The sequence below is a fragment of the Haliotis rubra genome, unplaced genomic scaffold, assembly GCF_003918875.1.
Source record: "Haliotis rubra isolate DU_JTF1 unplaced genomic scaffold, ASM391887v1 Scf366, whole genome shotgun sequence".
NCBI classification, from domain to species: Eukaryota; Metazoa; Mollusca; class Gastropoda; order Lepetellida; family Haliotidae; genus Haliotis; species Haliotis rubra.
The window spans coordinates 319,151-345,386 of NW_025767042.1; the positions used below are offsets into that span (position 1 = coordinate 319,151).

At 39.2% G+C, this 26,236-nt stretch overlaps 1 protein-coding gene across 1 annotated transcript in view; it reads right to left on the reverse strand.

Annotated features, from left to right (window-relative positions):
- LOC124285682 (transcriptional regulator ERG homolog) overlaps window positions 1–26,236 on the reverse strand; it is a 56,996-nt gene that overhangs the window by 20,516 nt on the left and 10,244 nt on the right. Inside the window, exons 3-4 of the mRNA XM_046721953.1 lie at window positions 14,284–14,487; window positions 12,119–12,241 (exon numbers count right to left, since the gene is read on the reverse strand). Of these exons, the coding sequence (XP_046577909.1) occupies window positions 12,119–12,241; window positions 14,284–14,365 (205 nt within the window). The 5' untranslated portion in view covers window positions 14,366–14,487. The remainder of the gene's footprint in view (window positions 1–12,118; window positions 12,242–14,283; window positions 14,488–26,236) is intronic.

Sequence of the window (26,236 nt, forward strand, 5' to 3'; positions counted from 1 at the left end):
TGCTAAATATTAGCATACTTTTTGGGTTAGAAATGTGGCATGTGTTTGGGCCTGGGGATAGCGTCGGCTACTGCATATGTTACACATACAGCGACGTCATTTTCTTAAGTATTTACATGTATGAATGCATTTAAAGACGTATCTGAACAAAATACAAAACAAAATATCCTTTTCAATTTTCTCAATTTGCATAAAACTTAAAGTATCAAATCGCACTATTTGTTATGCATGATGTGTTTGATTATATTTCAGAAATATAATCTTTTTTATTTATCAACAAAACTTAGCAAAAACGGTATCGTGTCATTAGAGTTTCTGGTTTGTTTCTCTGGTTTTTGTAAACTCCACCATTTCATGGTAACAGACCTGTGCAGATCCGGGTTAGAATTGGTCTTCAGCAACCCATGATTGTCGTAAGAGGCGACTGACGGGGTCGGTGGTCAGGCTCGCTGACTTGGTTGACACATGTCATCGTGTCCATTTGCGTAGAACGGTGCTCATGCTGTTGATCACTTGATTACTGGTGTATCTGATTCAGACTCGACTATTTACAGACCGCCGCCATATAGCTGGATATTGCAGAGGGGAAAGTGAGGGGGGAGAAAGAGAGAGACGTTCTTGTATTCTTTATATTAAATATTTTTATTTTATTTTGCACAGTGAACACTATTTAATTTAATACCCAAAAGGCATGAAGAAGTATATCTTTTACGAATACGTTGTTTTGTTTAAATTAGGCTTATTTTTTATTTATTTTTTATTATTATTTTGAATCCTCATTGCTAAATGTGAGCGAGTTGGGATGAGGGTTTGAGCTGCTCTGAACATGTAACATGTGTACTAACCTATCCAACATTAATATTCCTCAAATCTATAACCACTCACAGAAATCACTTCATGACATGTCTCTCCTTCCTGGCCAGTTTTCTGAAAGTCCTCATGGTGTAACCAAGGCCCGGCCATCCTTAAACTCATTGTTCGTTTTCGTTTCCTTCTATCAGTTTTTGATTCCGCCAGACACTAGGAGCACCATCTTGGTTTGAGGAAATCTGTTAAGGATGTCCTTCCGCCTTTTGTCGGCTAAATAAACCTTTCTTGTTGTCATTTGATGTATTCCGTCTACATCGCAAGTCAAAACTGGGACTACCTTATTCTCACATTCCCTAAACCGCACTGTTTCCCGTCCAGCCCTTTCTGCAATGCTAAAGCTCTAAATGAAGATAGTCTAGGTTTCTACTGGTTCAGGATCTAGGTTCTGAATCTACCGTCTCTATTTGGCTCCTTTTCAATTTAACAAGAATTTGTTTCTGTCAGAATTATATAGAGACTATGCGTTATTCTAGGACTACCTCTACATCCGGGTTCTGTGTGAAGGTCGTATCTGTCTAAAACAGGAAGATATATCTACTTGGGTTGACCGACGTTCAGAATGACACTACATGGAGTATTTAAAAGTTTCATCAGATGCATCAACATTTACACTGAAACGTGTGGATGTTTTGGTGTCCTCCCATTTGTGAGACACATTAATTAATGGTTCAGTGCACATAGATGGTGTTTCCACATCCCCACAATGAAAGTGGGATCAGCCCAGTTGTTGAAGAGTATCAAAGATTTTATTTACAAAGAAGAAATAGTTCATTAAATATCTTATTTATTCAGAAGAATAGTAATTATGATAACACATTTTTATTGACTATTATGAAGTTTGAAAGTCATTTTGGTTTAAACATATTGTATTATCATTTATGAAAATGAATTGGGATTGGTTAACAAGCATTACTGCTTATGTTAACACCGCTCCCATGCAACATAAAATACAAAATGAAATGAAGGATGTGAGGTCATCGATATTGACTGTTGCATAAATATATAAGGTCATTTAGCGGAGTATGTTAATCAATTTATCTTATAAAGTTTCATTAAGTTACCTCCAAAAGATTCAGTTACATAGCAAATCAGTAATTAGCTAGGGTTAATCCATTCTATCAGACAGGGGAGTATGGTGTGTTTTCTTTGTTAATTACCTACTCCACTGTCTCATAACTGGGAGTCTCACAATTGGGAGTTCTCACATATGGGAGTAGACCGATGTTTTTGTCCCTACCAATTATTATTAACATAATATCATCTCTGTCTCTCTATTAGAAACGGGAACTTCCTTTCCCTGGAAGACGTCGGCATGGAAACTACTCTATAAAGAGTGTATAATCATTGTCCGATAAGGGACCGTTCATAATTTTGGCTAGGGGGGTCAGCAATTTATGTACAAAAAATATTTTAAAATTATGGGAAGGGGTGGGGTCGTGGATTTGGTACATGACATGTAGGGGGTGACTTACTTCGTACATAAAAAATGGGGGGTGTCATTCATTCACATTGTACATGCTTCTCCATAAAAATCATTATTACCACATACACACACACACACAAAAACACAAACACACACACACACTTCCCAAACTTTTAATTATGAACGGTTCCTAATTCAAACGCTTTTTTATGCCTAATAATAATTTAATCCATCTCATAATCATAATCTAAAAACATTGAGGGAATCGTTGGTCGGTGATAAAAGGGGAAGCGATATTCTGTCGTAGTATCTCTGTGCAGCTTGTAGACACAGTGCATAGATCACGTGTCATTTCTTATTCAATACGATATTCCAGTGTAGGTATAACGCTTAAATGACAAATGTCAACGCTGATAATGACAGACAAATACACTCACTTAATATTAATATATATCTTGCTTTATTTTGACTTGCCATTTTCTAAAAGGATCACATCACAAAATACTGCTCTTGACGCGGAAACACCTCAACATGATATCCGTGAGGCAATGGTGTCACTCTTTACAACCCAAAAGTACAAATACAAGTTTTATATGGACGCCGTTTCACTATCCATTCCTCAATTTACCATATCGCCATTTTTATACAAAGGCCGATGGTTCAAAGGAATGGGGGAAAGTAGCAGCTGCTGTTGTTACTACTGATGATATCAAGGGCGGTGGGGTAGCCTAGTGGTTAAAGCGTTCGCTCGTCACGCCGAAAACCCGGGTTCGATTCCCCACATGGGCACAATGTGTGAAGCCCATTTGTGGTGTCCCCCGCCGTGATATTGCTGGAATATTGCAAAAAAGCGGCGTAAAACCAAACTCACTCACTCACTCACTGATGATACGTTTCCGCTTAGACTTACTCATGACAGTACCATTTTCACTACAAAAGCAAGATCAATTATATTATTATATTATAGGATAGCATATCTATATAGCGCACATATTCAGGCAACTAGTGCATGCTCAAGGCGCTGGTATGTTTTCCCTCGATCACTGGATGTCAATCTCAACGGCACATCTTATTATGAATCTCAACTCCCTGGGGAGTATACAACTCTTGCAGTCACTAGGCGCACCGAGTTATTGTGGCTTTCTCATCCTTACGAGGTACCCATTCACAGCTGGGTGGACTGGGACACATAGTCACAGTACTTTGTCCAAGTTCACTGCACGTTGCTGTACCCGGAACTAGGTGTTTGCACGTATTCATGTGGCCACCATCTGGTCATATACCAACGGATTCGTGGGTTCTTTTAAGTGCACGGGGTTGTGTACTGTACACTAGGGGTTGTGACAACACTGAAAGAGTCTGCACACAAAGTTGACTCCAAGGGTTTTACACCCGGTCACAGGTGGGCTCGATCCCGACACCTAAACTACGGAGCTTCTATCTGAGGAACGACAGAACACTGTGCTGTAAATGCCCTCCATCACAGAGCGATTCGTTTTGTCCTTGGTGTTCAGAAGTATGCGCCGAATATGGCAGTGAATGGTGAACAGGGATGGGAACCATCTATAGTGAGGCAGTTGGTAGCAGTGACCAGACACTGGGCTAGACCGGTCAACTTGACACCGAGAAGACTTAATAGAAGATTTTTTGAGTGGACTGAAAATTGCAAGAAAAAGACGTGGAATTCCAGAGTAACCTCACATTTACGGAAGTATGAATTGGACGATTTCTGTGACACAGATTCATACATAGAAGGGAAAATGTTTGTTCGGTTGGTACGTGAAGCAGTCTCCATACAGTTTAATATCTCATGGACAACCAGCTTATGCGAGACAACTCTAAACGAGGAAGCGGACGAAACAAGTTAAGGCACTATAAACTATATAAGCTAGAGTACGCTGAAGAAACATATCTACGGCTCCCGCTGAGACGTGACCACCTAAGTGCCTATGCCAAATTCCGATGTAGGATAGCACCGCTACACGTAGAGACTGGCCGCTACAGTAACACACCACTCCAAGACCGTTTCTGCTTTAACTGTGAAAACAGCGTCGAGGACGAAAAACATGTTCTTTTAGTTTGCCCTTTATACGAGGACATCAGATCCACACGTTTTACCTGTTGCAGAAACAACTATGAGATTTTACCAGCAAAACAATGGATGAGAAATTTATATCTATTTTATCCTGTCCCGACCTAGCTTTTTATGCTTCCAAGGCCTGCCATGACATTTTAGCCAGAAGACGCCATCTTTTATACTCTAAATAATTTTACTCGTTTTGCACAAGTGTGTATTTATACTCTACAGTTTATCATAATCTATATTTGTATATATATTTTATGTCTCTCATGAATCACTAAGTAGTTATTTTGTATATATTAAAATGTTTATGTATATTCATGTATGCTACGAGTGAGACAGTAATAAAAATTCTTTTTTCTTCTTCAATTTTTCCTGGCATTCCCCTTACCCAGCTCTCCCACCGTTCATTCTGCAACGTCTCAAGACACGACTACGCCTATCAAGGAGTGAGTTTAGTTTTACGCCGCTTTTAGCAATATTCCAGCAATATCACGGCGGGGGACACCAGAAATGGGCTTCACACATTGTACCCATGTGGGAAATCGAACCCGGGTCTTCGACGTGACGAGTGAACGCTTTAACCATTTGGCTACCCCACCGCCCCTACACTGATTGTAGGCCTGTTATAAGGCAATATGTTAATTAATGCTGGCAATCAAACTGTGGTACACAACCAAGCAACATGATACAACCGATCGTAAGTGATGATCATGTCAGTGCACGTTGTCGTAGATGCTGTTTTAAGATGTTGCCGAATAACCATTCTCAGTTTACCCATTCTTTCCTTTTAAAGGGCGGTGATGCTCCGATGTGTATTCCACGTCAAATTCAGCTTACCATGAAACATATACTTTTAGACTGTGTGGATACTTCTTTGATAAGACAAACATATTTTAATGTTTCTACTTTAAGACAACTTTTTACACAAGTTCATAATCACAAGATTTTATCATTTTTGAAAGATATTGATCTATGGGACAATATCTGTATAGAATACTCTAAAACACACCAATCCTAGCTATGGAAGTTGAAAATGAACATATGGTAAATGCCAAAACAATGTCGCATCGATCGATTAGACGTTATATTGAAGTAGCGTTAGCAGTTGATTCTACAGACCTGCGAAAATAACACTACTTTTCCGTTTTAGGTTACGCAGTCAAGGCTCAATGTTTGCCTCTCCTTGCGGCCATTATGCCACGCCATTCTTACACACGACTCAGATGTAATGGTCTCCACCTGTAGTACGGCAATCAGTAAAACCCTTTCCTTCATGTACATCCTCTTGATGTAACCGACTCTCATTAATTAAATGATGCACTTCCCAGCGTAAACGTAGCGGCCATGAATCCAACCCATAGAGACCGAAGCCTTCACAAAGTAATTAAGATCCATTAAAACTAATGCACCGTCGAATCTCACAAATAAGTCACTGGAAATCGTGCCTCAGTTGTTTAATTAGACTAACGCTTAGTCTCTGAATAATAATTTTGATTGTAACAAACAAGCCCATTTAAATTGAAAAGGAGCCCCAGGGAGACCAGAACTTGAACCTAAGGAAATCTAGTCTTGCTATATTTAGGGCTTTAGCACTGCAAATAGGGCTTGGCAGTAGGGAAAATAATGTGGTTCAGGGACTGTGAGACAGACGTGTTTAATGTGAATTTACACTTTTGACAAGAACACCATCTGAAAACATGATGAACCCATGGTCAGGTATGTAAGGTGGGTCTGATTGTTCACAGCACACTTATTTACCTGTAAAACCACATCTAAACAGACTTCAGCAAATACACTTCATAATGTGTTTAACAATTCATCAGATGGTTTAAATTTTCTCTCTCTGTTACGACCTCCAATTTTAGGTTAACATGGGTCCTCCTTTGGTCAAAGGTTTGTTCCCTCCGAAATGCGTGTATCACGAGTGACCAACGAGACTCCACACACGTGTGCAACGCGTTGCACACTGGTCTCAAACGTGTGACTCACGAGTTTCACACGAGTGACCAAAGCGGTGACCACACGCGTGTAAGGGGAATGAACTTTCAGGTAGCACTGTACTTGGTGACAGTATGTATTTCAACCGGAATCCCCGTGTGTCGCCACGAAATATAGAGTTTACATGTCTCTGTTTTGAAATCATCGTAGGTTTTTTGTCGACCACACCACGACAACGGTAAAGCACAATTAAATCATCTTTCTAAGCACAACGTTTGAGTGGAATTTGACACCCCCAAATGATCAGAATCGAGTATCTTCAAACATATCATTCATGCTGGGCGTAAACCGACAATTATTGTAATGAAAAGGTTGTGACACGTTTTTTAGCCAGTCACAAAGAGACAACCCACTCTCAGCGATTACACATCACGATTACAAACCGTTTTCATAAATAACAAATTGAAATAATTAAATTTTGTTATGACATTAAGAACGTATTACTTTGCAGTCCTAAAAGAACGGGGGGGGGGGGGGCTTGCTACTCGACGTATTGCTTACTTTTACTGTCATTCGTTGACAGCTTTCGGAAAAAAATATTTAACTAACTTTTGTAGTCTTGTGGCCGGCTTAACCTGAAGGAAACACTCTAGATGACTCCGGATGACGTAACAAAAAATAGGTTTGAATGAACGTGGGTTTAAGACAGTTACTGTTTAAATTCTGTAACGTCATTTCCGTTCTGTAACGTCATTTCCATTCTGCTCAAAAAACAAGCGATATGGTACAATTACTTGTACTTTATAGCTATGTACATACAATATACTTTGTATGTATAATCAAAGTGGTCCTTAGCAGGGAATATAGTAGCCAAATGGTTCAAGCGTTTAAGCGTCAAGCCGCCGATCAGTGTTGAATTTCTTAATGGCTTGTTTTCTGCGTACATGGCAACCCATCCTTGTTTCCAAAGGAACATGCGACGACAACAATCGCCTTTTGTGTCCATGCCCACATGATACTGAACGGATGTACTCACATCCGACTGTGGCGTTTAGTCACACTGTGACGTCACATTTGTGGCTATATTAGAGAGAGACTATACACCGACAGGTGAAAAATGTTGTTCACACAAGCTCACACAAATATCTGAATGTTGTTCGACAAACTGACTTCCTTATTAATCAAGAACATGCGTATCAGAGGTTGACAAGACGGTTAGCATTCAATGAGGTCACACATCGTAGCAAAAGACCCCACACATTCTCGACAAAGTTTATGTCCTTTTGTGCTCTGACGTCATCCAGGTGCAAATATACCGAAGACCTATTCTGCTCTGAAGTCATCAAGGTGCAAATATACCTTAGACCTATTCTGCTCTGAAGTCATCTAGGTCAATATGAACCTAAGAACTATTCCGCTCTGAAGCCATCAAGGTGCAAATATACCAATGACCTATTCTGCTCTGAAAACATGAAGGTGCAATATACATAAGACCTATTCCGCTCTGAAGTCATCAAGGTGCAAATGTACCTAAGACCTATTCTGTTCTGAAATCATCAAGGTGCAAATGTGACTAAGACCTATTCTGTTCTGAAATCATCAAGGTGCAAACATACATAAGACCTATTCTGCTCTGAAGTTTTCAAGGTGCAAATGTACCTAAGACCTATTCTGTTCTGAAATCATCAAGGTGCAAATATACATAAGACCTATTCTGCTCTGAAGTCATCAAGGTGCAAATGTACCTAAGACCTATTCTGTTCTGAAATCATCAAGGTGCAAATATACATAAGACCTATTCTGCTCTGAAGTCATCAAGGTGCAAATGTACCAATGACCTATTCTGTTCTGAAATCATCAAGGTGTAAATTATTCCGCTCTGAAGTCATCCAGGTGCAAATATACCGATGACTTTTTTGCCCTGGAATCACTGAGAGGCCACTATACTAAGTACCTATTCTTCCGTGAGGCCGGAGTTTCACGCTTAACGTTCAAATCTTTAATCTCCTTAAACAAGGTGTACCAGCTCTTTGAAAAAAAGGTTTCCTTTATGACTTTCTCGTTGATGTTGTAGACTCGATAAATATCAACACATGAAGACTCACCTATGCTAAACTTTCAGATATTCGGAAACTTCATCGAAATGATCTACTTATAATAATGATTATAGTTAAAACCCACCAAAGGAGCACAACTCTTGTCAACTAAGACAATCATATAAGGTATTATTCAAATCACGGAAAGAAACAAAAAGCGGTTCATCACTGAAACACACTTTGCCGACAATGGTCATGTGAAACGCAGATTTATCAAAATGGTGATGGTTTATGATGATGATTAAACAACAATGAGGTGAGGTGATGTGAGGTGAGGTGAAATTGGGTTTTAATGTCGCGCTGGAGAATATTTCGCTCATATGACGACGTGCATGCGTGTGTATGTGTATGTGCGGCTGCTTGTACTAGCCCAGACTGAAACTGGTTTTATAGTGCTAGCCCACTGAGATACCATGCCACAGTGAAGCATGAATACCCCACTCAGACACATTATACTGACTCCGAGCCGACCAGTCCTTCTTGTACCCATTAATGCCGAGCGCCAGGCAGAGACCAACAAGTACCATTTTTTAACGTCTTTTGGTCTGACGCGGTCGGGGATCGAACCTGCGACCGTCCGCTCTCCGGGCGGACGCTCTAACCACTACACCACGGAGGCGGTCAAAACAACAATGACAATATTAGAACATGTCTTCCACAAACATGCTTGTCGTAAGAGGCGACTAACGGGATCGGGTGGTCAGGCCACATACATCTTTGCTTCTATATTTTGGAATAGTGAAGTCGATGGTAACTTTCTTTTGCCCGGTAGTGTAGCGCAAAATCAAAAGAGTTCATTTTCTCCGACAGTATACCTTTACAGATACAAGCCTACGTCAGATGCGGTGATCAACGTCATCAACGTTAACGACAACACACACAGGCGTCGTAGGTCCAACGACAGCACTGATCATCAAAATGTTAGAAGTAGCCGACAAATATTACATTACGTGTAATTATTTGATACAATCAGCGAAACGGTTGCGATGAAGCAAACGTGACAACGGCTGATAAAACCTCCCAAGCTTGGCCGATCATATAGCTGCGCTGTTTATTCACGTACAATGTATCTAACGCGCCTTTGTTTATGAATTATCTCGCTTTGTGTGAACGCACGAACGTACACATTGAAGTACATGTCGCCATTTTCCCCGACACATCCTCGTGGCAAACATTCAGCGTTCTATACCCTGTCATCACGATATAGCCTAATATTTGCTCGAAAACACTGTCTGCTTTCTCCACTGAACTGGCTTAATGAAAACGTTTGTACACACTCGTGAGATACTGTCGCATGGCTGTCATCTGTGTTGACAATGAAACCCTTCCCCTAATACATCATCGCCATTGCACGCAAACTATTGAAGCGTGTGCTCCCTCGAGAGTTAGTCAAAGGGAGACAACTCTTGTAACACCTGTTTCCTCTGCTCCAGTAATTTCCGTCAGTTTGTTTTAACATTTAGAAATAAATACTTCAAAAGCATATTTGTTATATTGATATTTAGTTAGCTTTTAGTATTTAAATTGTTTGATACAGTCAAACTACAATTCACACGCGACGAGACTGAAAAACGAAAATCGGTTTATTTTTCAGAGCCACGTTTTGATGATTTTATAACGCACGTCTTCACGTGTTTGTAAATAGAGACATTCACTTTTGCCTATTTCAAAACCATTCCTAGGATGTATTATTCATATGAATAGTATATTCATCAGGTTCCTTCTTGGTCCTGTTTTAGTGGAACTGGGCCAGTAGGTTGCACAAAAGAGCGCCCATTTTCTAACATCCCAAGCAGTGATATTGGTGGAGCATTGCTAAAAGACGTTCAACCATTCTTATGAATTTATTCTAAGATTTTATAATAATAGTAAAAGTGTAATTTTGCTCACAAATATGCAACAACAGAGTAGCAAGCAGATGAAATTATCAAAATATTATGCACGAATTAAGGGTCATTTAACGATTTAAATTCAGTCTCTAAGCCTTATAGCTAATGATGCGATGTTTTCCTCTATGTTCATTGGCCAAGAAGCTATCACGTGTTATGCAAAAGAATCTAGAAATCAGGATTGACGCATTTTTTACGCAATATGTCGGGAAGCGCATGTTAAATCTCCAAATCATCATCATCATCATCATCATCATCACCATCATCATCAACATCACCTCGACAATGACTTGAGTTACTGAAAGTTACTGGGATGATGCGAAAGTGGTATTCCCCAAACCTTAACCAATCAGATGTCGCCGTCTATTGGAACCTCCAAACGTTAATGGAGATAGTTTTACTTGTATATGTTTAATCTGCCTCTGTCCTAGACATAGCATTATTTTATCTATAAAACAAATGCAAATAGGTCCAATTTAATTTCAAGTCTTAATTTCAGAGCTGGGGCACTCTAAAAGTGCCAGCTCATTCTAGGCTTGAGGTGAATGCTAATTTAATGGTTTCTCTCAGGTACAGAGACAGACTGTACCAGGTCCGTGGGTTTGACCAAAGTGATGGACATTTAAGGCCAGCATTGCGTGGGGTGACCCTCTTCATCGAAATGACATACTGTCAAATGAATGGATTTCTTTTCCATCACTCGCTCGTACGTTCACTCGCTCACTCACCCTCCAGCTCGCTCGCTGACTATTTTGTCTCTTTCACGCTTGCTCACCCGACAACTCACTCACTAACTCACCCGCCAGCTCACCGGCAACTCACCCACTAACTCACCAATAGCTCACCCACCAACTAATTCACCCACTAACTCACCTGGTACCTCACCTGATAACTTATCCGGCAACTCACCCAAAAACTCGCCCGGCACCTCACCCAATAAAATAACCCGGCAACTCACCCACCAACTCACCAACTAATGCACCCACCAACTCGCCACCTAATTCACCCAATAACTCAACCACCAACTCACCAACTAATTCACCAAATAACTCACCCACAAACTCACCAACAAATTCACCCACCAACTCGCCACCTAATTCACCCAATAACTCAACCACCAACTCACCAACTAATTCACCAAATAACTCACCCACAAACTCGCCACCTCACCCACCAACTCACCAACCAACTCACCAACTAATTCACCCACCCTGTCACCCTGTCACCCTGTCACCCAATCACTCACTTTACGTGTACACATATTCTGGGGCAGGATACGTCAACTGTATCCAAACCTTAGCGCTACATATAACTAAAGACGATTGTAAAGTTAGGCTCCGTGACATGACAGATTGTGTCCCATGCCCCCTATGGTGTTGTGGCTGCTGATGGTGTCTGGCTTATCCGGGCCGGATTCCATTATTTATGGGCAGCGGTGATGCAGCTGAACCATATCCTGACCAAGACGTAGAATTCAGTCACTAAGCTTAGATAACATAGTTCTTCCCGTAAGGCAATATTTGTTTTGTTTTTGTTTTGTTTTGTTTTGTTTGTTGTTTACCGCCGCAAACAGCAATATTCCAGCTACATGGTGGAGCATCTGTAAATAATCGAGTCTGGACTAGACAATCCAGTGATCAACAGCATGAGCATCAATTTACGATGACATGTGTCAGCGAGCCTGACCAACCGAGCCGTTAGTCTCCTCTTACGACAAGCATCACTTTCTGAACACCAACAGTGCCAGGATCACGAGTTGTAAGCCCATAAAAGTGCCTCACGCTGGTGATCGGACTGTTATCACCTGTAATTATCTCACCTGGCGGTTTAGGAGCACCGTAGACCGTCCCCCCACTGTTGTGCACGTAGCTCGCCCGCTGCATCCCAATCGGTCCCGGGCAGGGCTCAGGCAGTTCTGGTGTTTGGCGGGCGGGACTTGGTCCTGAAAATTCAAGGGATATTACTAGAGCGAGTGTGTTAGTCGTGTTTTTAAACCGTTTTCCGCAATATTCCAATACCACGGAGGGAAACACCAAAATTGGCTTCACACATTGTACCCATGTGGAGAATCGAACCCGGGCCTTCGGCGTAACGAGCGAACGCTCTAACCACTTGGCTTCCCCAGGGCCCCATCGAGGTCTTACAGGCCTACTATTGGTTTTGTTATATACAGAGGCACCTGATCAAAATGTGAGTCTTGATCAAAATGTGAGTCTTGATCAAAATGTGAGTTGCCGGATAAGCGAGCGCGGAAGAGAAAGAATAGTAAGCGAGCGAGCTGGAGTGGGTGAGTTTAGTTTTACGCCGCACTCAGCAATATTCCAGGTATATGGCGGAGGTCTGTAAATAATCGAATCGAAACAATCCAGTGATCAACAGCACTAGCATCGATCTGCGTAATTGGGATACGATGACACGATCGAGCTGGAGGGTGAATGAGCGAGTGAACGGATGAGTGAGTGATCGAAAAGAAATCCATTTATTTGACGGCAAGACAGGTCGATTAGAGGGGAGTGTTGCTGGAGTACGTACGTACAATTAGGCTCTGCTTCGCCAGATACATATGTTTGATATCTGTGCAACATGTGTGTACAACTTTGTCTGAGTTAGGACCATGAGAGGACCAAACTGTCCAACTTTGTCTGAGTTAGGACCATGAGAGGACCAAACTGTCATAACCTTACCATGTCTGAGGTAGGCTAGAAGTCTGTACATGTGTATAACTGTCTAACCTTCCCTGAGGTAGGCTAGAGATTTCTGAACAACGTGTGTGTACAACTGTCTATTTCTTAGGCTAGATAGGACCATGAGAGGACCAAACTGTCTAACCTTGTCTGAGGTAGGCTAGATGTCTGTACAACATGTGTGTATAAACTAACCTTCTCCTTCTGAACAACGTGTGGGGTACCCTTGTCTGAGGTAGGCTAGATGTCTGTACACAACATGTGTGTATAACAGTCTAACCTTGTCTGAGGTTAGTGTGTACAACTATTTCTTAGTTAGGACCATGAGAGGACCCAAACTACATCTAACCTTGTCTGAGGTAGGCTAGATGTCTGTACATGTGTGTATAACTGTCTAAACCTTCTCTGTACATGTGTGTATAACTGAGGTAGGCTAGAAGTCTGTACATGTGTGTATAACTGTCTAACCTTCTCTGAGGTAGGCTAGAAGTCTGTAACATGTGTGTATAACTGTCTAACCTTGTCTGAGGTAGGCTAGATGTCTGTACATGTGTGTATAACTGTCTAACCTTCTCTGAGGTAGGCTCTGTCTAACCTTGTCTGAGGTAGGCTAGAAGTCTGTACATGTGTGTATAACTGTCTAACCTTCTCTGTCTGTACATGTGTGTATAACTGTAGGCTAGGCTAGAGTCTGTACATGTGTGTATAACTGTCTAACCTTCTCTGAGGTAGGCTAGATGTCTGTACATGTGTATATAACTGTCTAACTGTTCAACTTGTATCTGTCTAACCTTTGTCTGAGGTAGGCTAGATGTCTGACAGTGTATAACTGTCTACAACATGTGTGTACAACTTTGTCTTTCTGATGTAGGCTGAAGTTAGGACCATGAGAGGACCAAACTGTCTAACCTTCTCTGAGGTAGGCTAGATGTCTGTACACAGCGTAGATATAGGGACCATGAGAGGACCAAACTGTGTACAACATGTGTGTATTGTCTGAGGTAGGCTAGATGTCTGTACATGTGTGTAAAACTGTCTAACCTTGTCTGAGGTAGGCTAGATGTCTGTACATGTGTGTATAACTGTCTAACCTTCTCTGAGGTAGGCTAGATGTCTGTACATGTGTATATAACTGTCTAACCTTCTCTGAGGTAGGCTAGAAGTCTGTACAACATGTTTGTACAACTTTGTCTGGTTAGGACCATGAGAGGACCAATCTGTCTAACCTTGTCTGAGGTAGGCTAGATGTCTGTACAACGTGTGTACAACTTTGTCTTAAGGTAGGACAAAACTGTCTTACCTTGTCTGAGGTAGGCTAGATGTCTGTACAACATGTCTGCGTTGTGTGGCGACACCAAGCGGCAAAGGTCGTCCCTGCTCATCCGACAGAGTTGTTGGCCGTCGATGTGTTGGAACTTGGAGTTGTCGACGTCACGGAGGCCGTACTCTTGAATAGCCCAGTCCAACCACTGCTGAACGTGTGCCTGCGTCCACAACGATACGTCTGAAGGAAAATGAAACAATAAGAGTGAGTGAGTTGGGCAATATTCCAGCAATATCACGGCAGGGGACACCAGAAATGGGCTTCACACATTGTCTCCATGGGGGAATCGAACCCGGGTCTTCGGCGTGAGGAGCGAACGCTTCAACCACTAGGGTACTTCACCCCCAGAAACAATAAGAATATCAAAAATATAACATGCAGCTCTCCAATAGACAAATATGGAATTTACGTCAAAATTGAATTAAAGCTTCGTCCATTTTGAAGCTATTCCTCCTACTATCACCGTGTCTAAAAAGTGTCTGTTTAATGCCGCGCTCAGCAATATTCAGCATAAACGAAGACATCATGTAAAAATCCAGTCTTGGTTAAACAATCCAGAGATTAATATCATGACCAACGTCCAGTGCCACCGGGTTCAAGCTTGTCCACTCGACCGCCCTACCATCGCCACGTACCTTGCTGAAGGAAATATCACTGTCGAGGGAACATTTCCGATTTATTTCATTCTGGGCCACCATTAAACACGGTGCATACATATTTTAAATCGTCAGTATATTTCGAACTGAAACGGGCTTTTTGAAATCTTACATTTGTTTATATTATTGTGCTTTAATAGAAACATATAACTAAACATTCTTCTCTTTTAATGAAGATTAATCGGGCTAACGACTGAACCTTTTTAACTAAAGATATATATTTAGTGAGTGAACCTTTTACCCCGCTTTTAGCAATATTCCAGTACCATACACTAGAAATGGGCTTCACACATTGTACCCATGTGGGGAATCGAACCCGGGTCTTCGGCGTGACGAGCGAACGCTTTAACCACTAGGGTACACCCACTGGTCCATGCATTTTTTAATTAACCATATTCAAAATATGGAAGTCAAAGACAAGATGCAAATTTGATGTCAGCTGTCGTATGAGCTTTGTGAGGAGGAACACTTATTATGTACCCATGCATAATAAGATCCGGGGGAAGATTGTGATTAGATCCTTGGGGTGTTGTGATTGGACCTGATCCTCACATGTGACGCGACTTGTCAATTCCATGATTTCACGGTATTCGAAGCAAGAAGTGTGACAGTTGTTGCCAAGATACGATTTCTCGTCTACACTTCGCTAATTCGTTTGTTTTCTGGTATGTGTTTGACATCATTTTGTGATCAAGTGCTTATTTTTCGAATCTGCAATGCTGATTGGAGAGTTGACAATCTTTGTCTTTGAAAGGGAGCAGTCTTTTCTAATGGACTTTCAAATGACCCAAAACATTTTTGTTTGTTTGTTTGTTTGTTTGTTGTTTACCTCCGCTCTCAGTTATATCCCCGATATTTAGCGTCCAGTATTAACGCAGGTGTTTGACAGCCATTGCGACAGATACAGTCGAACACCGTTGTCTCGATATTTATAACAAACAAGTGGCACCTTCAACTCAATTAGGACTAATTAGTTTACACAACGCACCCCTTTGATTCATGCTGCACAGTGTGTAAACGTGTGGAACTACCCTCAGTTCAGAGGGATACTTGCCCATGAAAGGTAGGTGAATATCGAGTTTCTTTGCAAATATCGAGTTAAAAGGGTAATTTTGCTTGTTGGGACCATGAAATTATATCGAGATATCCGAAATATCGAAACATCTGTATCGAGTTAAAAGAGCTTGAATAATGATAAATTCTGAATGATTTTGCCGGGACCGAGATGTTATACCGAGACAACCGAGATATCGAGTTATCAGAGTTCGACACAACGGTACTCGACTGTACATACATCACCGCGTAAAAAAACTCGTCATGAATAAAGTTTATCAAAACACTGGTAATGGTATCTAATTATATGTTATCCTTTGTTTCAATAAAACACTTACCAGAAATGTGTATATTAAGGATGCGCATTCGTTAACGTTGTCATGAAACTAGTCATATTTAGTTTCTGTTATCTATCCACAAATTAATATATTCAGTCATTCACTCGCTCATTCGGTCATTTATGGTTAAGAAATAACGAAGGCACAATATTATGATGCCAATTTTAAAAATGGATATCTCTACATCTTTTACCTTCATTCTCTAACGCAAAGTATTAGTCTAGTATTCAAATACTGTGTGATGTGATGCCCAAATACAATACATAATACTCTCTGTGTGTGTACGTAATAGTTCACATGATATATATATATATATATATATATATATATATATACTGCAGTACTAAAACTACTAAAATACTATACATACTCTAGTATTCAAGTACTGCAATAGTACGTTTAAATATAAACCATATATACACTTGAACAATACAACTAGACAACGTGGAAATTCCTGTTATATTATTAATAACCTATTTTCAATAACAAATTAATAATCTCTATCACTTATTGAAAAATATTGTTCATATCCCATGTTCAATATAGCTGATAAATAAATAAACAATAATATGACCATTGACTGATACTTCATTCATCAACGTTACACGAAAGGAAATTGGTTCAGTAATGTGAGAATGACCACTTACGTTCGTCCATGTCATCCGGTATAGAAGACAACATTGAATGTCAAGAGAATATGGTTTGAAAAACTGACCATCAACAGCTGTCACTTGGCCAAGTCCTTAATTGCGTTCACACTCGTCCACACACCAACCTCAATGAGTTTGTCCAACTTGTGAGATGTTCACTGAAATTTCCTTACAACTATCAAACCTGAGAGTCGTCCCTAGCATCAGCGTGATAAATAATCACTACTCTGTACACGAGTCTCTGTTCACGTGTCTCTGTTCACGTGTCTCGTGTCTTTTCACCTGGTGTCAACGCTGAGTCTCCGTGGTCCACGCACATATTTTTCACAGCTATTTTTCAGTGAGTGAGTGAGTTTAGTTTTACGCCGCACGCAGCAATATTCCAGCTATATGGCGGCGGTCTGTAAATAATCGAGTCTGGACCACCCGATCCCGTTATTGTCTCTTACGACAAGCATGGGTTACTGAAGATCAATTCTAACCCGAATCTTCAATGTCAAAGATGATCATCACTGTTGAGCATTAGTGCGAATCTGGGATTCGAACCAACGATTAAAGGACCGTGGAGTGAAGTTACATCGTACCGTGCCCCATTGTTATATTAACCAATTATACAATTAGGTTAAATTTCTTTTAAAATTTACTTTTCGTAAACTCGGTTTATGGTTTTCATCGACAGCTAGGGGATGTTTCAAAAGCAGCCAAATATGTTAGAATAACATATTTTCAAACATATCGGAACACGAATACCAGTTTTATAATTGACTGAAACTATTTTAACGCGATATGTTATGGTTCATATACCGAGAGACAGTGACAGAATTTACCCCTCTAACACATTGCTCAGTTCATCAAACAGATTCATTATAATTTTACCGGATTACAAACACTATGTTCAATTAATTATCAGAAAAAATATGTTTCAGGCACAAGATAAAATAGTACATGTACCTATTTGTGTACTTGTACATTAATGCATAAAACTAATGTGTTAAGTACGCATGCGCATGTATGAAAAAATATGTTAATGTTCTTCTTTAAGCTTCTTTCTGTTTTTTTGTTGTTGTTGTTTTCATAAACTATATTTCTGTTTGTCACTTTGAAATCTTAAACAAGAATAAACCAATGTGCGTATTCATGTATTCGGGCCACCTAAGTTGGCCAACTCTTGCCCAATCCTATTAGCCATTCATGTCAATAAAATATGTTTGAACAAAGTAATATAATTCATATTATTTATAAAATATTATATTATTTATAAACGTATAGCAAATATAACAGATGGTAACTAACATTAAGAATCTGGAACTATGTCCTGTTCCTGAAAATAATACTATTTTCATTATTCCTTCGTCTCATTATGGAGACAGAATAGGAACCTTCTAAGAAACATCAGTGCCGAACACATATTCCCAAGAATGAATAATTCCCTCCTCGTCGCTCCTTTTCTCGCAATACATTTTGGATATAACTGCCACAAATAGATTCTCAGAAATAACATTTCTAATGAAAGATTTTATGTACACGAAGAATATACAAAGTCATGATTAAATTGTAAATTTATCTAAATGTACATCCTTCCTCATATTGAACTTCACGTTCATCTAAAAAAAATATTTCTACGAATAGCAGATTCACCTTCATACATTTGTTCTGTCATCGTAAAGTGGTCACGTGATGACCTACAGCGTTTGAGCCGGGACAACCTCGATCTCATACTCTCTACTTATCATAGTGAAGATCCTTTCTGCGCATTTCCTGTCGGTAATATTATCTTTCCTGTACAGCGGGATTATAAATCCAAACAAAGGGAGGGTGGGCAGCTGTAAGAAGCCTACAGGCTGACCGACATGCACTGATCCCGACTAAACATCCTACTTAATCTGGTTAGTCAATGACAAAATCAAACGGCGAGGCAAGGGCCGCCCTTTGTTCGTAATGAGAATTAATCATAAGATTAACATACGTGTTGATTTTCAGTCAATTCTGATATAACACCATTCCTCGATCCTCAAAGGCAATAGTAACTCTCCTCTCTCTCTCTCTCTCTCTCTCTCTCTCTCTCTCTCTCTCTCTCTCTCTCTCTCTCTCTCTCTCCCTCTCTCTCTCTCTCTCCTCTGTTTATTTCTCATCACTCTCTCTCTCTCTCTCTCTCTCTCTCTCTCTCTCTCTCTCTCTATCCCTCACTCTTTCTCTCTCTCTCTCTAGCCACAGTGCTCTTTACTATCGTAATATCAGTTTGAAAGAAATATAACTTAATTTTTACAGCACTATTTTTCTGGACATCCAGCATATTCAGCAAACGATTATTTTTTTATGATAAAACGGGAGTCAGTTCCGTTCAGTAGTGCCGTCATATGTGGAGTGAAACTGAAACAAGGTCCCCGCTTTTCCCCACCCCTCTCTGTCACCCTCCCCGCAACAAGGCGATACATGTACCGTTACTCTCTCTCCAACCCCCTCGCACGCACAATACATAGTTACAATCTGGCACCAATGGAGAACAACACGTGGTTACAATCACAGCCCATGACCTAATTGCAAATCTTCCAGCAATATGTTCTAGTAAATATACTCTTGTTTGATACTACCTCTTTAGACTTAAATGGAGAGCCACTCTCATGGAACTCGGACGCTAAAGAAGCAGAGTGTTGACTTAATAATTGAACCCTGCGCTAAAATATACACACACGTTTTACAGATTTGGGGGTCAACTTTTCGGTCAATTTCCCATTCATGAAAATTTAAAACAATGTGATTCGGAGAAAACGTGAGTCATTCAGGCTTTGGTTTTCCAGTCTGTTTGCGATACGAAAAAGCAACGACACACACTCATCATATGAGCTGGCGTCAGTTAAACATCGACACTAGTATTTTTTACATAATTATGATATACATTCTTGATTTACTTTAACACAAATGTATAGTTTTACTATGATTCTATATTTTCACATAGTTTTTGCTTCAAATAACATAACGGTATAGTGTTCTTACACTGTTACATACGTTCCCTATTCAGTCTAACATAAATGCATATTGTCAAATATGTTCTTGCTTCAGTTTAGCATAAAAGTATATCGTATTTCATATTGTCATAAACGTTCCTGCTACATATTTACATAATGTATATTGTAATATATGTTATATTTGGGATTACAATTTCTTAGTAAAGTACAGATTCTCGTACTTTTGTTGTTCGAATCCCGAATGGGATTCAACCCAATAAAAGTACTAGAATCTATATATACTTCTATATAGTCATAAACTTTCTTGCTTTATTTTAGCACAAAGGTATATTGTATTTTTAAATTGTCATCAACGTTCTTGTTCCAGTGTAACATAAATGTATATTGTATTTTTATACTGTCCTAACGTTATTGCTTCATTTTAACACAAATGTATATTCTATTTATATATTGTCATAAGTGTTCTTGCTTCACGTTAGCACGAAGGTATACTATGTTTCTGCACTAATATTCGATCCCGGGTCAGAATAACATAAATATTTATTGTCAAATACGGTCTTGCTTCAGTTCAGCATAAAAGTATATTTTGTTCTTGTATTTTCATACACAGGCCAGTCCAACCTGACGTGGGAACATTGGTGTACATTGCCATGTACACACTTTTATACATCCAGTTTCCGTATATGTAGTTCTCTATGTATTTTGTCATATACTTACAAATATATATTAATGGTATGTCTTCATATATCTACATGCGTCAGCTTAACATAAACATATTTTGGATATATTCTCATGTTGTTAGTTCGGCAAAACATACAGCATTTTAACTTTACAAATACAGTGTAAGAAGGTCTATCAATGTAGCTTGAAGGTGATGTATTTTATATATAAACATACAATATGAACACATGTCACATGCGGCATCCACACCTTAAAGAATGCTGAGGACTCTACATTATTTTTCCTTTCAATGGATCAGTTTCAGTGTCAACTAGAGCTGTGACGATATATCGTAGTATCGATAATCGTGATACTTGATATGTATCGTTGACCTTAAAATTGTTAATTTTCATTAGATATTGACGGTTATGTCAAAATTTCTTGCTATTAACATATATTTTTTGAAAGAAAATAACTAAAGAAAGCATATCGTGATATGCATCGAATCGAATCGTATCGTTTCAAGATATTGCGATACGTATCGTATCGTGAAATTTCTGTATCGTCACACCTCTATTTACAACCCAAGCTGTTTGTGACGGGCTAAACGGTTAATAAACACTTTACCATTTTCAACCTACCGGTTACCCATTCACTGCTGGGAGAACAGAAACACACACTTCGAACAAAGTCACAGGCCAAATGAGGCACCACATGTGCTACATGTTCCTTAGTTTGGGGCAAGACAGAAGCCATAAACGTATAGCAAGACTCATGTACCCATACGTACGAGAATCAGTATATCAGGGACATCTAACATGTATATACATATATACGTACTTGAACCAGTTAAATAAAAACAAATATAATTTGTATGTACATTGTCGACATACGCGCACATCAATTGACCATACAAATGTTGCATGTATGTACACTCTCGACATATGCATAACAGTTTTGTATAAACATGTAATATGTATTATACATTCTCAACATTCTCACAGTGTTTTGTGTAAATCTGGAGAAACTGTTGAGGAATGTCCTTGTGTCTTTGAATGGCTCTGTATATTATCTTATAGAATTGAATCAGTACCTAGTTATTGTCAAAGACACAACAACAAATTATACAACATAGTCAGCTTATAACTATTAATACTAACGCGTTACGTCACCTGAACAAATATATTAAATTCGTATTTAATCAATTAAAATGATTATTGTAAATACGGAAATAACTTATGCCATTCATTATACTTCGAACAATTCCACTGATTTAGAAATTTATGTTCATCCATTTTAAGGAAGCAGTTTTCTAGTAAAATGAAGTAAACAATGAAGAAGTGTCTATTCAGATGTCATGTTAGTAGGACATCGCCCGTGTGAGTGTGTGTGTATGTGTGTGCGAGCCTGAGTGTGCCTGTGTGAGCGAGTGTGAGTGAGTGTGTGTGTGTGTGTGTGTGTGTGTGTGTGTGTGTTGGATGTGTGCATCTGTGTGTTTCTTTGTAGTGTGTGTGTGTGTGTGTGTGTGTGTGTGTGTGTGTGTGTGTGTGTGTGTGTGTGTGTGTGTGTTTTGGATATGTACGTATGCATAGTGAGAGTGAGAAATAGGTACCGTACACACCACGAAATACTTATTTTTCAAGGTTACACTATGAAGACCAGTATCGCCCACGTTTTAAGGTTGTAAGTCTGCTTGCGTCACGTAACTTTACAATACGTCCCGTGTAATTATGATATCCACGTAAAATGAAACGTATAGTTTAAACATGCTTCCACTTTCACCTTTAAATAGGCATACTTGTATACGATGGATGTAACTATTTCACGTTCTCCTTCTAATTTATTTTTAAGGAGATGTAATGAAATATTCTAAACATGTATTACGAGATATCATTATTGCTTTGATTTAAAGATGAAATATTCGAATTCAGTATTAGACATGAACTTGCTTCGCTTCAAAATAATGGTGTATTTTTTTCACATACCGTATACGTACTGTTGATTCAGTTTTACTTAATATGTAATATTTTAATTACTGAAAGGGACATACCTTTCTACATATGATATCATGTAAAAATGACAATGAATCAAAATTTATAGCAAGAAAAATTAAACTAACTCTATCTTCATTTTCAAAATGGATATGCAACGATATATGTTAAAACACGGTGCACAACAGAAATATACTTAGACTTTCGATTTCCTTCCTTATCCAGGTGCACATATTTACATAGGGAAATATAATAGTTCACGAGACATGTGCAGTAATAAAAAGGAATTTAATGTTGTCATATCTTGTGAGTATAATCCTTTTCAGTACTTTAAGTTTTTGTTGGAATTATAATTGAAACCACTATGGGGATCGGAAAAAAATATTGCTGCTATATTGTGTTAATACATGGAGGTGAGGTGAGGTGAAATTGGGTTTTACGTCGTGCTTGAGAATATTTCGCTCATATGACGACTTTAATACATGGAACATGTAATGGACAACAACTTCTTTTTATGCTTTATATGCTTTTTATTTCAGAACCAATTCACCTGATGAAGGGAGCAAGAATTAGCTCTGAAACGTTGTTATCCATAAAAATGTGTCATGTATTCATGGTCGTCCAACTTCTAAATGCCTTTCAAGAACTACATTTTGTCAAAATAAATAACAAAAATAAAAATAATATTTTTCCGATCCCACACAAACAAATACGTGAAAAATCAGATAAAACAGGAATCAAAACACCGTCAACTCATATCATACAACATATAGAATTATCTTAATTGTTCGAAATTGTCAGATACACTCACAGACCAATTCAAAAATGTTACCCCCAAAACACCCATCTCATGTATCCAATATCACATTTATTTTGAGAAGCGTTATTTATTTAACATTTTTTGCAACGGTACGTGCATGCAATACATTCTACCTCTCGAAGAATGTAGTTTCTACACGACTCTACACCTAAACACAACCCTTGGTTGGCAGTAGAGAAGACGAGAGCATCTTCCGTATATCCCCTCCATCTCCCCACCCCCACGCCCCCTCCCTCCCTACACGTGAAACACGCAAAGCTGGTCGGGGCTCGAGCAAACAAGCCCGTATTGTGTAATTAACATCAGGTTGTCTAGGTTTATCCAAGTGTCTGTTGTGTTTTCCCGTGTTTCATTGATATCAGACAAGACTTAATGCCGGTATAAAAGGTGTTTAGTTTCCAAACTGTGGTTCACGAGCACGAATACACACGTGCAGAACATATGCACCATATTACGTCTCTCCTGCCGCGTTTGGGCGGAGAATCAAATAGTGCGCCCTCTGCTGTTCGCATATAAATAATAAAAGCTTATTGTTGATTCCTACAAATACTTTGTGTGTTTAAAATTGCATTGTAAAATTATCGGCGGAAGAGAAAGAGGTTTCGTGTTTTCAAGAGCACTTATGAAACTACACCCTCAATTTATGGGCCCAAATATAAATTAGGTACATTATTAGAGCAAAAGTTTGTTGCCCTATATTATATAAAGTGCAAAATGTTCTCAGCTTAAGTTTACATTGTGTTAAACATGGAATTTATATGGATCGGTGTGTTTTAAAACAATAACTTTATTATCTACCCACCCATACAATATGAAAAAAGTGTTTCCGACAGAACTCAGCATTAAGTGATTGGCACTTCCACTTGTATAACCGGTATTAAAAAATATATTCAGTTTTGAAAAAAGGCCTTGGTATTTGATTGCTATAACGCTAACACACATGTGCGCTGACACACATACACACAGTCACACGCATACGTACATATCCAAAGCACGCACAAAACACACATACACCTAGACACACAAAATACAAAGAAACACACAGATGCAGGCATCCAAAACACACGCGCGCTCGCTCACACAGGCTCTCTCTCTCTCTCTCTCTCTCTCTCTCTCTCTCTCTCTCTCTCTCTCTCTCTCTCTCTCTCTCTCTCTCTCTCTCTCTCTCTCTCTCTCTCTCTCTCTCTCTCTCTCTCTCTCTCTCTCTCTCTCTCATACATACACACACGCACGCGCGCTCACAGTATACTTTCACTGATATCAAGGACACGTTTTCTATTACAATCTGTTTGTCCAGCCTTTAATACTGGTAACATTACTTCTCTAGATTGAATCCTTGAGTGCAGTTCAAACATGTCTTTGGCATCATCACTGAAGCTGATCATTAACATGCTGAAGTTCAGAGAAGACAAGGTTAACTTTACACGTCCATCTGAACCTAAGCTTAAAACGTATCTTATGGACTCTTATATTATATTCAACAGTAGTAACTTTTTAGTAACCTTTACATATATGATATTCACATGGCAATGACTTGACTGAAATGTAACTGTTAGTCATTAATCTGATTCAAAACGTAAACGGCAGAGAATAATCAATTTGGAATACCTGCCGAGGCAGATTCCACATGACAAAGGCAAAGTGATGAATGATGACGATTGTGTAAATAGAGCGTGTTTGCGGAAAAGGTAATCATGACCTGCTCTACCGGTAGCATCCGTACTGACAGAATGCTCATCCCGACTCCACCACTTACACTCTAATTATACAACTGTGTTGTGAACTAATGCAAACACGTCGGGCGACGGGGTAGCCTAATGGTAAAGTGTTTGCTCATCACGTCGAAGGCCCGGGTTCGATTCCCCACAAGGGCATAATGTGTGAAGCCCATTACAGGTTTCTACACCCCCCACACCCCCATACCCCCACACACCCACCCGTGATATTGCTGGAATAATGCTGGAATATCACTCACTCAATACTGAAAAGCAGAAGACAACCACTGTTAGAATGTAGAAGCGGAAAGGCTTACACACAGAATATTGTCGATAGACATAATCTGGTAGGTCACAAATAATATTTGCATTGAAACAAATGTATATAAAGTTGGATAACTAAAATTGTACGGTTGTAGACAATGTTTCTCAAGTTAAAGAGTAATATTCACCCTTCTTTGAATGTAACTTCAAATTGGGCATTGATTTTCAGTTGCAATTATTGTGCCGCAATAGTTCTATCATTAATATATGCCCTCTACATCTACATCATCGCCATCGTCGTCGATAACGTTATCGTCATTTGCTGACATGATATGGGAATTAAATAGTGATAATAAGTCAGCTAAATTAAAATGCTCGGTAGAACAAAGGAAATCACGAGGTTCAAAGTTCAAAAGAGATGAATATGTAACAGTGTTACACAACAATGGCTGTTTAAAGTGCACGTACAGTTTAAAAATAAACTTTCAACTTCGTCACATAGATACTGCCTACACTGCTTACAAAATATAGTCCTGCATGATGTGTGATAATTTAGGTTCTGCTTTTCAATAAAAGTGAGTAAATATGGATGGATACACGTGACCCTTTAAGGTCACATTTCAACGCCATCACTACGTTGAACACTAGACATTGGCTTCACATATTGTACTCATGTTGAAAATCGAACCCAGGTCTTCGATGCGACCTGGGCTATTTAACTTTTAAAATGAAAACGCAAAACAAAAATTTTAAAAAATAGCTATTATTTTCAAAATATGTTCCTCTTGCTAAAATAAGGTATTTAACTTGTGTCAG